Here is a 13,703-nt window from a genome sequence, read left to right as displayed (position 1 = left end):
ATATATACATACACACACACACACACACATACATATATATATATATATTTCTGGCTGTTAACAGTATTTTCTGATTTATGGAGTATTTAAAATAGATATCCAATATTCCTTTTGTAAAACCTTTAACTCTACTATACCAACAAAATGAAAATGGCTTTATCTAATGATCAGATTTCATGAAATGTACGCAAATACTGTATGCATATTTAATTAGATAATGTCTTATTTGCATATTTAAACAACCTTTCAGAAAACTTGTAATACAAAACAGTTGTGTTAATCTACTTTGATTACTTAACTGGGGAATTATGATGATACATATACTAACTTAAAATTGCTACCTTAAAGTCAAAGTCAAACCTTAAAGTGAAAATGAAATCAAAAATGTACTTTCCTAAAACACATTACTTGTCTTATTATGAACTATTCGTCAGTGCATGTCATTCTAAAAAAAAAAAAAAGGTTGTATTTTTGCTATAGAGAGACTATTCATTCCTGACATACCTTCCCAGATCCAAACACTTTTGTCTCTGCTGCAGGTGGCTAGTAAGTTTCCAGACGGAGCCCAGGTGACACACTTCACCTCGTTTTCATGACCTTCTAACACTGTCAGGGACTGTAAACACACATGACGGACATGTCAGTCTGACAACATGTGAATGATGTCGCTTCCTTGAATTTTTAAGGGTCTGAAACTATGCTTATGCAAAAGCAAACCTCAAAATCATCATTCGTCTTCTTCCAGATGCATGTTGTGGCATCAAAGCTGGCTGATGCCAGATATTTCCCGCAGGGAGACCAGGCCACCGTTCTGACTGTACGCTGGTGTCCATCAGCCATGACACACTTACATTCCCAACTGTCCCCTGAGAACAAAGATCAGACACATAAGACACAAACAAGAAAAATAAAATAAGATGAATATATACTGCCAGTGAAAAGTTTGGAATAATTCAGATTTTTGTATGTTTTTAAAAGAAAGATGTTCACCAAGGCTGTATTTATTCAATACAGTCAAAACAGTAATACTGTAAAATATTATTTTAATTTAAAATAACTGTTTTCTATATGAATAGGTCTTAAAATGTAATTTATTCCTGTGTTCAAAGCTGAATTTTCAGCATCATTACTCCAGTCTTCAGGTGTCTGGAAAATTCAGCTTTGTCATGTGAATAAATGACATTTTTAATTATATTTATATAGCAGCTATTTTAGACTGTAATAATATTTCAGAATATTTTGCGGTATTTTTTGATCATATAAATGCAGTCTTTGTGTGACGTCATTCAAAAACATTACAAAAATATTAATTATCCCAAAATTTTTGATCATATAAATGCAGTCTGTATTAAAAATACGAATTATTAAAAAAAAAATGTGATCGCCTGTGTATGTATATATATATAAATAGAAATAAAAATATATGTGTAAAATACGTATGTACAAAATAATCTATAATCAGATACCGTTTTGCAAGTACATGTTAAATAAATAGCAAAAAGTGTGTAGGGTGTTGCATAACCTATATTATTTGCTTTTTGTGCATCACTGTACATATTAACTTCAACTTGACATACTTCAGCTTTCATATATAAGTGCATGGTTTCATACGGCGATGTGTGGAAGAAAAAAAAAACCATGCATGTTGTATTTTTACCTTCTTTACCCCAAATTTTTATCGCGCAGTCACCGCCGCATGACGCGAGCAAAGTACCAGACGGGCTCCACGCGACGCACCAGCAGCGAGCGTCCGGGTGAGCGCTCACCCGCTGCAGCAGCTCCAGAGCGCCCTTCATTTCAGATACCTGCATTATATTTGTGATTATATGACATGTAAGTCCTCCACCGTCAGCTACACGGTTCTCTCTCAAATGTCACAACTTCAAGACTTGTGTTTATCAGCAGCTTCCCACTTCCTGCTTTGTTCTTCTTCTTTAAATTGTATTGGTGGTTGGCAAACCAACTGAAAGGTGCATTTACCGCCACCTACTGGACTGGAGTGTGGGCACTTCCTGCTTTGTGCTTTCAGCGTTTTCCTGTTGATACAAAAGCGCGGCAGCAGCGCCACCATCAGGACTGTAGCGAAAGTGTTCATGAACGTAAAATGAGCGGGAAATGAGCTTTTACGTAATTATTTTAACGGTTGACGTTAAAATCTTTCAAATACAGTGAGACCTATTATAATTTAACTTAATTTAGCGTTTTAATTAAATTTTATTAATGTTATTAATTATTTTTTTTAATGTTTTATTTAAATACATTTTGTTTTATTTTAACTGAAAGCACGTCTTCAGTTTCAGTTTTAGTTTATTAGGTTTATTTAATTTCCTATAATAGCAAAATGTGAAATAAGAGTGAAATGATCTCTGCATGAACATACGTGTATTATGAGGAAATCTTATATTTCATCACATGAACAGACAGAGCTGGGTAGATTACTTACAATTTGTAGTCCGTTACTGATTCCAAATTACATGACAAAAATTGTAGTAATTTTTTAATGTAATTTTATCATTTATATTTCCCTGAAACTTTCCATGGATGAGGTACATTGATCTACAAATTATTATTTAAAAAATATAATAGGCATGACAAAAATTGTAGTTTGTAAAGTAATCCATTACATATCTCTGTTTTTATGTAGATACTCTTGTGCCTACATGGATGAAATGTTGTCCTCACAGTGAACGCATGGCATGATGGTCATGAAAATACTTGTAATGAACACCTAAATCTGTGCCTCCATTAAAAAACTTTGAAGGCAGTGCTGGGTAGATTATTTACAAATTGTAGTCCGTTACTGATTCCAAATGACATGACAAAAATTGTAGTAATTTTTTTAATGTAATTTTATCAATTATATTTCCCTGAAACTTTCCATGGATGAGGTACATTGATCTACAAATTATTATTTAAAAAATATAATAGGCATGACAAAAATTGTAGTTTGTAATCCATTACATTACACATTGCGATTGATTACTTTTAGATTACTTTGGACCAAACTCATTTATCATTGTAGTCCGTTACTGATTCCAAATGACATGACAAAAATTGTAGTAATTTTTTTAATGTAATTTTATCAATTATATTTCCCTGAAACTTTCCATGGATGAGGTACATTGATCTACAAATTATTATTTAAAAAATATAATAGGCATGACAAAAATTGTAGTTTGTAAAGTAATCCATTACATTACACATTACGATTGATTACTTTTAGATTACTTTGGACCAAACTCATTTATCACATTGATTTAAATAGGATAATCTTGTTGATACAAATAGTAAGAAAATATATTCCATTCGTTGTTATTAATAAAATGAAGTGCATCGTCAAGGTTTCCCAAACTGGGGTTCGTGAGTTTAACGAAAAGCTTACAATTAACTAAAATCATAATATTGTAAAAAAAAAAAAAAAAATCGTTTTAAATGATCATCAATAAAAATAAAACACTTACTAAAAAATTGACTATTTTATTTGTTTACCTGTATTTCATGTGACCATTAACAAACATCAGAGACTTGTGAACATGCAAATGTGATACTTGTTGTTTATTTTAATGTTTATTTTAAAATCTCAGGGGTACTTCAAGTAAATATATTAGGTGAAAGTGATTCAGATGACAAAAAAGTTTGGGAATGCCTGCATTACATGTAAATAAGAAATAACATGTGCATTTTAATGTGTTTGAAAGACAAAAGCCTTCCAAAGACATAGTAATACATGTTTAAATAACCTACTGAGTAATAATACAAATAAAAATGAGTGTTTATCAGTAGTTGGTGCAATGCTAAAACACTTTTTCCCCCTGAAAATGATTTTTGTATGGCCAAATGTTGTGTGGCCTCTCAAGTTTCTGTGTAATTATAGCCACCTGACTGCTAGTGACTGGTCTTTGTGTGAATGCCCACAAAACTGGAAGACTTTCTGAGTGTATATAAGCGGTAGGCTATTTTAAAAAGGAACATTTAAAAAGATGAAAAATAGGAATTGGGGAGAATCAATAAATTATGAGTAATATTGCTATTGTGTAAATAATATGTAACAGTGTTGGGGGTAACACATTACAAGTAATGCGAGTTACGTACTAATGTCTTTGCTGCTGACCTTTGATGATCAAGTTCAACCATACTAATAATCAAAAATGACTTTAGATAAACTAACAATTGTGCTTTGTTTTTTTTATTGCTGAAGAGTATTTCTTCTCCTGCGTTCTACCGTACAGACGTGAATTTACTTTTGCTTCAGCCTGAGGTTTATTCATTACACTTTTTGGTGTGAAAGGGCTTTTACATTGGCTATAAATAGAACTTCTTATATTAAAAACAATCAAGCCCTGCTCATATTTAAAAAGTAACGCGAAAGTAACGCAAAAGTAACGTAACGCACTACTTCCCATAAAAAGTAACTAAGTAACGTAACTAGTTACTTTTTTAGGGAGTAACGCAATATTGTAATGCATTACTTTTAAAAGTAACTTTCCCCAACACTGATATGTAATCATGTAATCAATAAAAAAGTAACTGTAGTCTGATTACGAGTATTTTAAAATGTAATTTAATCTAATTACAAGTACTTAATTTTTGGAATCTGATTACGTAATCCAGATTACATGTAATTAGTTACTACTCAGAATAGTTTCGATTGTTCACATTAAACGTCATGCATGTGCTCGAGGACTGACGTCAGCTGAAGGACGCGTCTGATTGGTTCAAACGGCAACACACAGGAAACGGAAGTCCGAGGCAGGAGGAGCTCTCCGTCTGATGGAGGAAGTGGACGGACTATTGTTTACGCTTTTTACTGGAAACCAACAATAAAACACACGAAAATGTCTACGATATAGCGGAGACCAGAGGGATAATTCGAGACTGAACACATTATATATTTGTTTTACTAAGTTGTTTTATATTTCGGTGGGATTTGAGAAGGTTTTAAAGGGTTTTGTGAAGGTGTAAGGCCAGCTCATGTCATAAATGATCAAATCTGATTAAAAACTGACAGAGGAGCTTCAGTTACAGCAAACAGGTAAATATACTGTTTAAATAAAAGGTATAATATACTATTAATCGTTTGTTATACAACTGGAAGATTGAAAAAAATCGCAGTATTCTTTATGTATTTTTCTGTTATTAAGTGTGTATGTTTATTCTGACCAGTAATTAATCATTTAAAATTAGTTAACATAATAATGATTAAAAGTGATAAACAAGTAGGTTAAGCTGCTGTATTATCATTAGTGTCTGCAGTGCCTACCAATAGTTTTTTGTTATTAATAATCAAAATAAGTCGTTTTATTACTAAAAAAAAAAAAATAAAAATAAGTCACTTTGGGTAATAGAATCTGCTGAATGTCTACATGTAAAAATTATTCGTTTTGAATATTATTTTCTCATTTAAAATTAGTTAACATAATAATGATTAAAAGTGATAAACAAGTAGGTTAAGCTGCTGTATTATCATTAGTGTCTGCAGTGCCTACCAATAGTTTTTTGTTATTAATAATCAAAATAAGTCGTTTTATTACTAAAAAAAAATAATAAAAATAAGTCACTTTGGATAAAAGAATCTGCTGAATATCTACATGTAAAAATTATTCGTTTTGAATATTATTTTCTTTATTTTATTGATTACAACAAGATTTTCCTGCTCTAATTATTGATCTATAATTTGTATAATCAATCAATAAAATTCTTAACATACTACAAATATGTAGAAATTACTCAGTTCTTAGTCATTTCCATGAATTAAAACACATGTAGTCTCATGTTTTGCTCCAGATTACTGTAACATGATTTTTGTTTTGATTTGTTTGTCTGTAGTGCCCAGCGGAGGTCAAACCCCAGATCTGTCCACTCTCACTCAAACTCATATTTGAGTTTTACTGTTTTAATCAAGGGTTTTCAGAGATTTTAAGACCATGTACGCACCCCCGGGAACAGCTGCGCCTGGAAACCGGAGGAGGAGAGCTGGAACAGCTCTACCCAAACATCCAGAGCGGAGTTTAGCATCGGCACTGCCCGGGGCGCTTTCAATCACTGCACTCTGTACGGCCCTGGCAGAACCAGCCTGGCTCCGCGTCCATGGTGGAAACTGTCCCAGACAGGAGCTCGGTGTTGCAGACGTCCTGGGATATATAGATGACAAACTCATCGAGGGTTGGTATCCCAAACTGAGATAAACTGCCTAAGATTTTTGAAAAAGTCTCTTCTGCTCACCAAGGCGGCATTTATTTGATCAAAAATCTGTAATATTGTGAAATATTATTACAATTTAAAACAACTGTGTGTGTATAGTAATATATTGTAAAATGTAATTTATTCCTGTGATCAAAGCTGAATCTTCAGCATCATTACTCCAGTCTTCAGTGTCACATGATCTTCAGAAATCATTCTAATATGCTGATTTGCTGCTCAAGAAACTTATTATTATTATCAATGCTGAAAACAGCTGTGCTGCTTCATATTTTTGTGGAAACCGCAATCAAACTTTTGAACGGAAGTGTGCATAATTACATTTTGAAGTCAGTTTGAAGCATAATTACATTTTCTACTTGCACTTTTTATGATAAACTGTTTTGTTCATTCTCTCTCACAGATTACTGCATCAACTCTCAGTCCATCCTGCTCTTGCGGGTTATTGCTGCTTTCTGTTTCTTGGGCATTTTGTGCAGCCTCACGGCATTTCTGTTGGATGTCTTTGCACCCAAACATCCAGCCCTCAAGATCACACGCAGATACGCTTTCGCTCACATCCTCACAGGTACGAATTCATGAAGGATTTAGTTCTTAATATAAAGAGTTATTTTTTTGTAGTATTAAATGTATAGTTCATTCAAAAATGAAAATGCTGTCGTCATTTACTCACCCTCATGTAATTCCAAAACTGTTAGACTATTGTTAATAAATCCTGAGAGGTTTCTGTTCCTCCATTGAAAGTCCTGGTCACCAAAAGTAAAAAGGTCATAAAGGAATGATAAAATGGATCCATACGTATTGAGTGGTTTAATACAAGTCTTGTGAAGAGATACAATTACTTTATATGATAAACAGATTCAATTTTGGATTTAATAATCAACACACATACCTAAGGCACATCACATGGAGGATGGATTTTCTTTTTCCCTAAAATCCTAGTTAATGTTGCAGTGGACTGAAACTTGCTGACTTTGCTCACAAAGGGTATAACAACTTTATAATTTTTTAGGATTTTTTCCCCCGATCTTGTTACACTTGTGGTGTTCCCGATCAAAATTGACGAGTCTACGAAAAATGGCTTATAAATCTCTCATAATGCTATATTACCAAATCTGGGATTCAGTCTTTTTGTCAGCTTGTTTTCTTTGAATTAGTTTAAATTATTTATACGTTTTCTATTTCGTTTTGAAACTGTTTGATCAAAGGCCTCATTGATCTGAGCTCATGCACCTCAGTTTTTGAGTGAACATTGCCAAAATTATGCACAAATAATGCTTTTTTACTCAAAAACTGAGGTGCATAAGCTCAAATCAATGAGGCCTACAACTAATCAGTTCCCAGAAGAATTAAAAAAATTATTAAAATGAAAATAAAATATAAAATTATATTTTTTTCCCCCCTCGTCTCAAGAAATATCTGCGTCCACACGAAACCACAAAACCGACACAAAACGATGTAGTATACATGCCAGACCAGCATGTGGCGCTGTAATTCTGCCACAGAGATACACTAAAAACGGAGAAGACGACTTGGACTATGCGCATAAACCTTGCGCGCGGTATACAAACGAACATGGAACAATACATTTATTAATCTGTGTTAATGTTAGTTAATAAAAAGACAATCGTTCAGTGTTTGTTCGTGTTTTTGTTGCTGTTACGTGACGTAGCGGTGTCTGACTAGGGGCGAGACGTGGGCTGATGACGTCATCGTTTCAGAAAATATACGGATTCGCTGTCCACACGAAAACACAAGGGTGGCGTTTTCAGATTTATCCACTCTGGGACCCAGTTTCAAAAGATAGCGGTTTCAGACTCCCAAAACGCCGGATCCGTGTGGACGAAACGCCTATACGATACAAAATGTATGCGTATACAGCTAAACGCGTCTCCGTGTGGACGGGGCCTAAAAGAAAACAAGCTGACAAAAAGATTGAATCCAAGATCTGATGATAACAAAGCATAATGAGAGACATAAAAGCAATTTTTGATGGGAACACAAAATTAAGTAAAGGTTTTTCAGCACAGTACAAGGGTTAAATTACATTTTCATTTTTTGGGGGAGAACTGTCCCTTTAAAGGGTTAGTTCACCCAAAAATGAATATTGTGTCATTAATTACTCACCCACATGTCGTTTCAAACCTGTAAGACCTTCGTTCATCTTCAGAACACAAATTAAGATATTTTTGATGGAATCTGAGAGCTGTCTGACCCTGCATAGACAGCAATACAACTGAAATGTTCCCAAGTCCAGAAACGTAGCAAGGAGATCTGTAAAACAATCCATGTGACATCAGTGGTTCATCCGCAATTATACAAAGCTACGAGAATACTTTTTGTGAGCAATTAATGACAGAATTTTCATTTTTGGGTGAACTAACCCTTTAATGTCTTCATGAATCTCTGTATTGCAGTGCTCCAGTGCGCTACAGTCATCGGCTTCTGCTACTGGGCCTCGGAACTGATTCTGTCCCTGCAGCAGCAGCACAAGAAGTACCACGGCTCGCTCATCTACGTCACTTTTGCCATCAGCTTCTACCTGGTGGCCGGTGCAGGCGGTGCCTCCATTTTAGCCACGGCGGCCAACCTGCTCCGTCATTACCCCACCGAGGAGGAGGAGCAGGCCCTGGAGCTCCTCTCAGAGATGGAGGAGAGCAGTGAAACATACCCAGTTGACTATGACATTGCCAACCAATTCCAGCCTCCGCCGGCCTACACACCCTGATCGCCAACCGCCATCGCCCCAGGCGTTCCCTGCCCGACGCCACACCTTTGGCCTTCAGATAGAGAAATGATGTTCAGATTTTAGGTGCGCCAACAAAAATGAATATATATTCAGTATTCCAGATCATGCAGAATGTCAATATCCATGCACACATTTAAATGAGCGTTTTACTTTGGCAGACAGAGCTTGCGTGCATGGAATAAATCAAAGAGAATAATTATAGCATTGCTTGTAGGATTCCATTCGAATTCATCTTGTAGTAGTTTGCATGTATCCGGCAATAAAACCCCAAAGATTTTGAAAAAAAGTTTTTTTTTGCCAGGCTTTATTATTGAATAAAGACTTGAAATATGTACAGCATCTCAGCATTATGCTTGTTGAAGATGCATTTACCGGGAGCCTCTTTGGCACAATAAACTGTGGGGAGTTAGTCTTATTTTTTCCCAAAGGTTTGTCTTTTTTTCTGCTTTATCACAGGTTTATCATGTTTTCCATTTTTAATGTCGAGCTGCACTTTTGACTTTTGTTCCTGTTTTTCAAGTGGTCACAATTGTGTTACTTTTTAAAAAAATGATTATTATTATTTTTAATAATGCTAGGTATCAAAGTATCCTTTATTTTAATTCATCAATAGTCCGTGGATGCAGCCGTATCTGCACACTTCTGGATTTATCCCATTGCATTAAAAAAAAAAAAGTAAAATCAGTTATTGTAATGTTAAATTAACGCACATATAGCCACAAATACCCAAGATGGATGGAAAAATGATTTATTATCTGGTTGAAATAGACTCTCAAAGAAACTAGAAAGCAAAAAGTGTATGTACCAGTAATTTGGAGGCTTTCAGGTTTGCCAACATCACATTGTGAGTGTGTTCTATATTAATTGAATTTTTGTTTTGTTTTTTAGTGAAACTGTGTTTGCTGTGTTTTGATAGTAATATTGTGAGCGATGAACGAGTCTTAACACATTTGATCATGATTGTATCCACGATTTGCTCGTCTAGCTTTTGCTCTGGTCTGATTATTTTTGATAAAAATCACTGCATGACAGTTGATACTGCACTTGTGTACATAAATGGACTGTAATTGTTCAGATTTCACACATGCTGTTCACTTTTGCATACAGTTTTGGTTGTTTTACTAGTTATCTGGTGGTTTTGTGTTCTAGATTATTTCACATTTCCTTTCTGTGTTTCATTTTAAATACGTTTACTGACATGGAAAATAAATAATAATAATAATAAAAAAAAAGGAGTCCAAATCATGTGTGCGTGTTTCCTCAATGCGTCTGCACGTCGTAATCGATGCGCGCGGTAGCCATAGCAACGTTTGATTCATCCAGGAAGCGACACCGCGCGACTCTCGCCGGCATTTCAGCTGAAAAGACAAAAATGACCTTCATTTGAAGAAATACCCGTTTAAATGTTAAATGTTAAATATTGTCGGGGAAGTGATGGATGACGAAATCAGCTGGGGCATCGATTATGGAAATGAGGTAACGTTATGTTGTATGTAAATGAAGACAGACCCATATTATGCAGCTACATTTTAGAACAAGCTGACTTATATAGCATATGTTTTGATAAGATGCACATACACACCCTACAGCACCCTACAGCATACTCCCACACTGCACTTTAACTCCAACAGTTCAACACTGGACTATACATACACGCTGCATTTAAATACAATAATCTATCTGCTACCACTGGATACCATCCAATGCACATCCATGACATTTTGCGTATCCAGTTTATATATAATCTGTTGCACCTTCGCATATTTTGTGTGTATATATGTCTACATTATGTAGAATGTGTACATACTGTGTATAATGTGTAGTGCTAACTGTAAGTATGTCTAATAGTACGCTGTGTGTACTGACTATATGTGTGTGTATATTGCACATCTGTTGAGGTCTGTATGTTTATATGTAAATTGTTTCTGCACTGTCTGGAGCACGCTCCCAAGAATTCCACTCACCAAGGCACGTGAACACAATAAAAGTGACTTGACTTGACTTGATATAAAAGTTTTCAGCGTTAAAATGTGCCGTTTAGATGCGTATGAATAGATCTTTGTCTCATGCAAGGTCCACATTGCGGTTATAAACAGAAGACATGTGCTAAAGTGAATTATTAATCTAATATTCATCCCAGTAGCACCATGTCCACCAGTAATCTGCCACCCCTGCGAAACCTGCCCAGCTGGACCAGGGTACGAGATCTGGACCGGGTGAGATACCCCAGACATCTGTCCAGCGACTGTATGGTCAGATCTCCACCTGTGGACATCAAGAGCCCAAAAGCAGCTGCTCAGCCCAGGACAGATGCACAGGGCACACGCATCGCCTCTCTGGAGAAAGATGTTCTGTTCCTCCAGCAACAGCATAAAGACACGCTGGAGAGACTGCATGCAGAAATTGAAGATCTGAAGCGTGTTAATAAAGGTGTGCTGCACTGCAGTCCTTCTTAGGAAATGGTGCCATTGTAACAAACATTTTCCTCATTTCATTTGAGAAGGTTGCTTAACTTTGAAAAAAAAAATCACATTTTAAAACTTAGGGTCTAAAATACCAAAGGTGAAAACTGGCATAGACACTGCACGCGATAAGAGGGACACTTTACCCCAGTATTCTAGAGGTTAAAATCTTTGTACCCCAAAACAGTTGAAACATTGAGGCCAAACGTAATGAGATACTGATACAGACTGTAAAACAAACGTACTTCTGTTTGAAGCATGTGGTCAGAAGGTTGCTGATGATGTCACTTCCTCAAACAAAGAGGGAAATGCGAGTCGAAACCTGATTGAGGAACAAAATATCTTAAATGTAATATTGACATGATATTTTAATTTCAATTTTAAATGCCAAATAATGTATTTTTTTTTTTTTACATTTTAGAAAACCAATTAACATGTTAGATATCAATTCATATGTAATGAAGATGCAAATTGTCCGGCATTCTAAAGCAAACATTTAAAAGTATTCCAAGGTACATTTTAACATTCTTTTTCATTACATCCATGACCTAGTTTAATTGATCAAAAGTGACCCTGGAGCACAAAATCAGTCATAAGTGTCAATTTTTTGAAACTGAGATTTATACATCATCTGAAAGCTGGATAAATAAGCTTTCCATTGATGTATGGTTTGTTATGATAGGACAATATTTGGATACAACTATTTGAAAATCTGGAATCTGAGGGTGCAAAAAAAATATCAAAATACTGAGAAAATCGCCTTTAAAGTTGTCCAAATTAAGTTCTTAGCAAAGCATATTACTAATCAAAAATTAAGTTTTGATATATTTATGGTAGGAAATGTACTAAATATCTTCATGGAACATGATCTTTACTTAATATCCTAATGATTTTTGGCATAAAAGAAAAATCAATAATTTTGACCCATACAATGTATTGTTGGCTATTGCTACAAATATACCCCAGCGACTTAAGACTGCTTTTGTGCTCCAGGGTCACAAATATAGTTTATACACAAATAGGGCACAAAACGATGGTTTTCACCTGAAAATGAAAAATCTTGCATATTATTTTCATACTTGCATATTTACTTTTTCTTTTACAGAATTACAGTATCAGCTGATTATGGAACATGAAAATTCTCCAAAAGGTAAGCTGTTTTATCAAGCCTCATTTTTCATAATTGTATTCATAATATTCTCATGCAGTGATGCAGAATTTGCTTTAGAAAGACCCTTAAAGACTATTAACTTGTGCAGAGGAAAGATCTTATTTCTTCTTATTTTATCTTGTTTTGTTGTTTACTGTAAACTGATATCCAGTGTTATTTTAGTACTATTGTGATATGTTATAGTTATTAACATTTTGAATTCGTTTTTTTTTATTTCTAGATTTTGTTTTAATTTTAATGTTTTTGTCATTTTTATTAGTTTTTAAAGATGTAGACACATTTTTATTCATTTTAGTATTATTGAGATACTTTTTAAATAGTTTTATAATAGTTTTTATTAATATTTTAGTTTTTATTTCATATTTTGTTTGAATTTTAATTAAAGTTTTAGTAATTTTGTTGTGTGTTTTTGCCATTTTTATTAGTTTTTAAATATGTAGATATAATTTCAATTTCTTTTTATTTCAGTTTTAGTTATTTTAATACGAAGTTAAACAAAAGAAAATGAGAAATGTTGCCTTGGCAACTAGCTGAAATAAAATATATAAATAAAATAATGTTTATTTCAGCTAACACCTTTTTCTTTATGGTTTTGATTGTAGTTTTAGTTGACTCTAATAAGTCTGGTGTGCTCCACACAGAGTCCATATGGTCCAACAGTAATTCCTCAAAATCCAGCAGTGGTGGTTCAGCCGAGAAGAATTCCCAGTGTGGATTCATCAGGTGCCGAATCTCTATACCCCTTGAGTTAGCATCTCTGATTAACTGACCTCACTGTACCATCTAAATCACTCGTCCTTCTGCTGTGACCCGCTCCAGCTCAGAGGAGGCATGTGAGGCGGGAGGAGGAGGCGCAGTCATGTCTCTGCTGCCTCTCAGGATCACCTGCAGCCCGTCCCAGCAGCCCCGCACCCCGACGCTGAAGGAGTGTGAACTGTCTGTCTGTCTGTCTGTCTATCTATCTATCTATCTATCCATCTATCATCTATCCATCCATCCATCCGTCCGTCCGTCCGTCCGTCTATCTATCTATCTATCCATCCATCTATCATCTATCCATCCATCCGTCCGTCTGTCTATCTATCTATCATCTATCTATCTATCTATCTATACATCCATCTAT

The 13,703-nt window shown here is 34.9% G+C and overlaps 3 protein-coding genes across 4 annotated transcripts in view; 2 read left to right on the top strand and 1 right to left on the bottom strand.

Annotated features, from left to right (window-relative positions):
* LOC107699632 (probable cytosolic iron-sulfur protein assembly protein ciao1) overlaps positions 1–2,002 on the bottom strand; it is a 5,777-nt gene extending 3,775 nt beyond the window's left edge. For both annotated transcript variants that reach the window (XM_016500948.1, XM_016500949.1), the window contains exons 1-3: positions 1,658–2,002; positions 718–866; positions 505–616 (exon numbers count right to left, since the gene is read on the bottom strand). In XM_016500948.1, the coding sequence (XP_016356434.1) occupies positions 505–616; positions 718–866; positions 1,658–1,811 (415 nt within the window). In that variant the 5' untranslated portion in view covers positions 1,812–2,002. The remainder of the gene's footprint in view (positions 1–504; positions 617–717; positions 867–1,657) is intronic.
* A 2,727-nt stretch (positions 2,003–4,729) lies between these two features.
* LOC107699648 (transmembrane protein 127-like) lies at positions 4,730–9,622 on the top strand. Its single transcript, XM_016500967.1, has 4 exons — positions 4,730–5,032; positions 5,827–6,162; positions 6,602–6,766; positions 8,616–9,622. The coding sequence occupies exons 2-4, from the start codon at positions 5,925–5,927 to the stop codon at positions 8,924–8,926; spliced, it is 714 nt and encodes a 237-aa protein (XP_016356453.1). The 5' UTR covers positions 4,730–5,032; positions 5,827–5,924; the 3' UTR covers positions 8,927–9,622.
* Positions 9,623–10,235: 613 nt separating this feature from the next.
* Positions 10,236–13,703, top strand: part of LOC107699617 (uncharacterized) — a 4,821-nt gene continuing 1,353 nt past the window's right edge. The window contains exons 1-5 of the mRNA XM_016500936.1: positions 10,236–10,423; positions 11,088–11,377; positions 12,515–12,559; positions 13,222–13,303; positions 13,400–13,516. Coding sequence (XP_016356422.1) covers positions 10,386–10,423; positions 11,088–11,377; positions 12,515–12,559; positions 13,222–13,303; positions 13,400–13,516 — 572 coding nt within the window. The 5' untranslated portion in view covers positions 10,236–10,385. The remainder of the gene's footprint in view (positions 10,424–11,087; positions 11,378–12,514; positions 12,560–13,221; positions 13,304–13,399; positions 13,517–13,703) is intronic.

Source organism: Sinocyclocheilus anshuiensis, unplaced genomic scaffold, assembly GCF_001515605.1.
Source record: "Sinocyclocheilus anshuiensis isolate Anshui unplaced genomic scaffold, SAMN03320099.WGS_v1.1 scaffold714, whole genome shotgun sequence".
Taxonomy (NCBI): Eukaryota; Metazoa; Chordata; class Actinopteri; order Cypriniformes; family Cyprinidae; genus Sinocyclocheilus; species Sinocyclocheilus anshuiensis.
This window is presented reverse-complemented; position numbering and strand designations above follow the sequence as displayed.

What these genes read in the sequence shown, in the direction of transcription:
- LOC107699648 (XM_016500967.1), top strand. Translation starts at nt 5,925, where the DNA reads ATGTACGCACCCCCGGGAACAGCTGCGCCTGGAAACCGGAGGAGGAGA. An exon ending in AGATGACAAACTCATCGAGG is followed by an intron (nt 6,163 to 6,601) that starts GTTGGTATCCCA and finishes TCTCTCTCACAG; the next exon opens with ATTACTGCATCAACTCTCAG. An exon ending in TTTCGCTCACATCCTCACAG is followed by an intron (nt 6,767 to 8,615) that starts GTACGAATTCAT and finishes TCTGTATTGCAG; the next exon opens with TGCTCCAGTGCGCTACAGTC.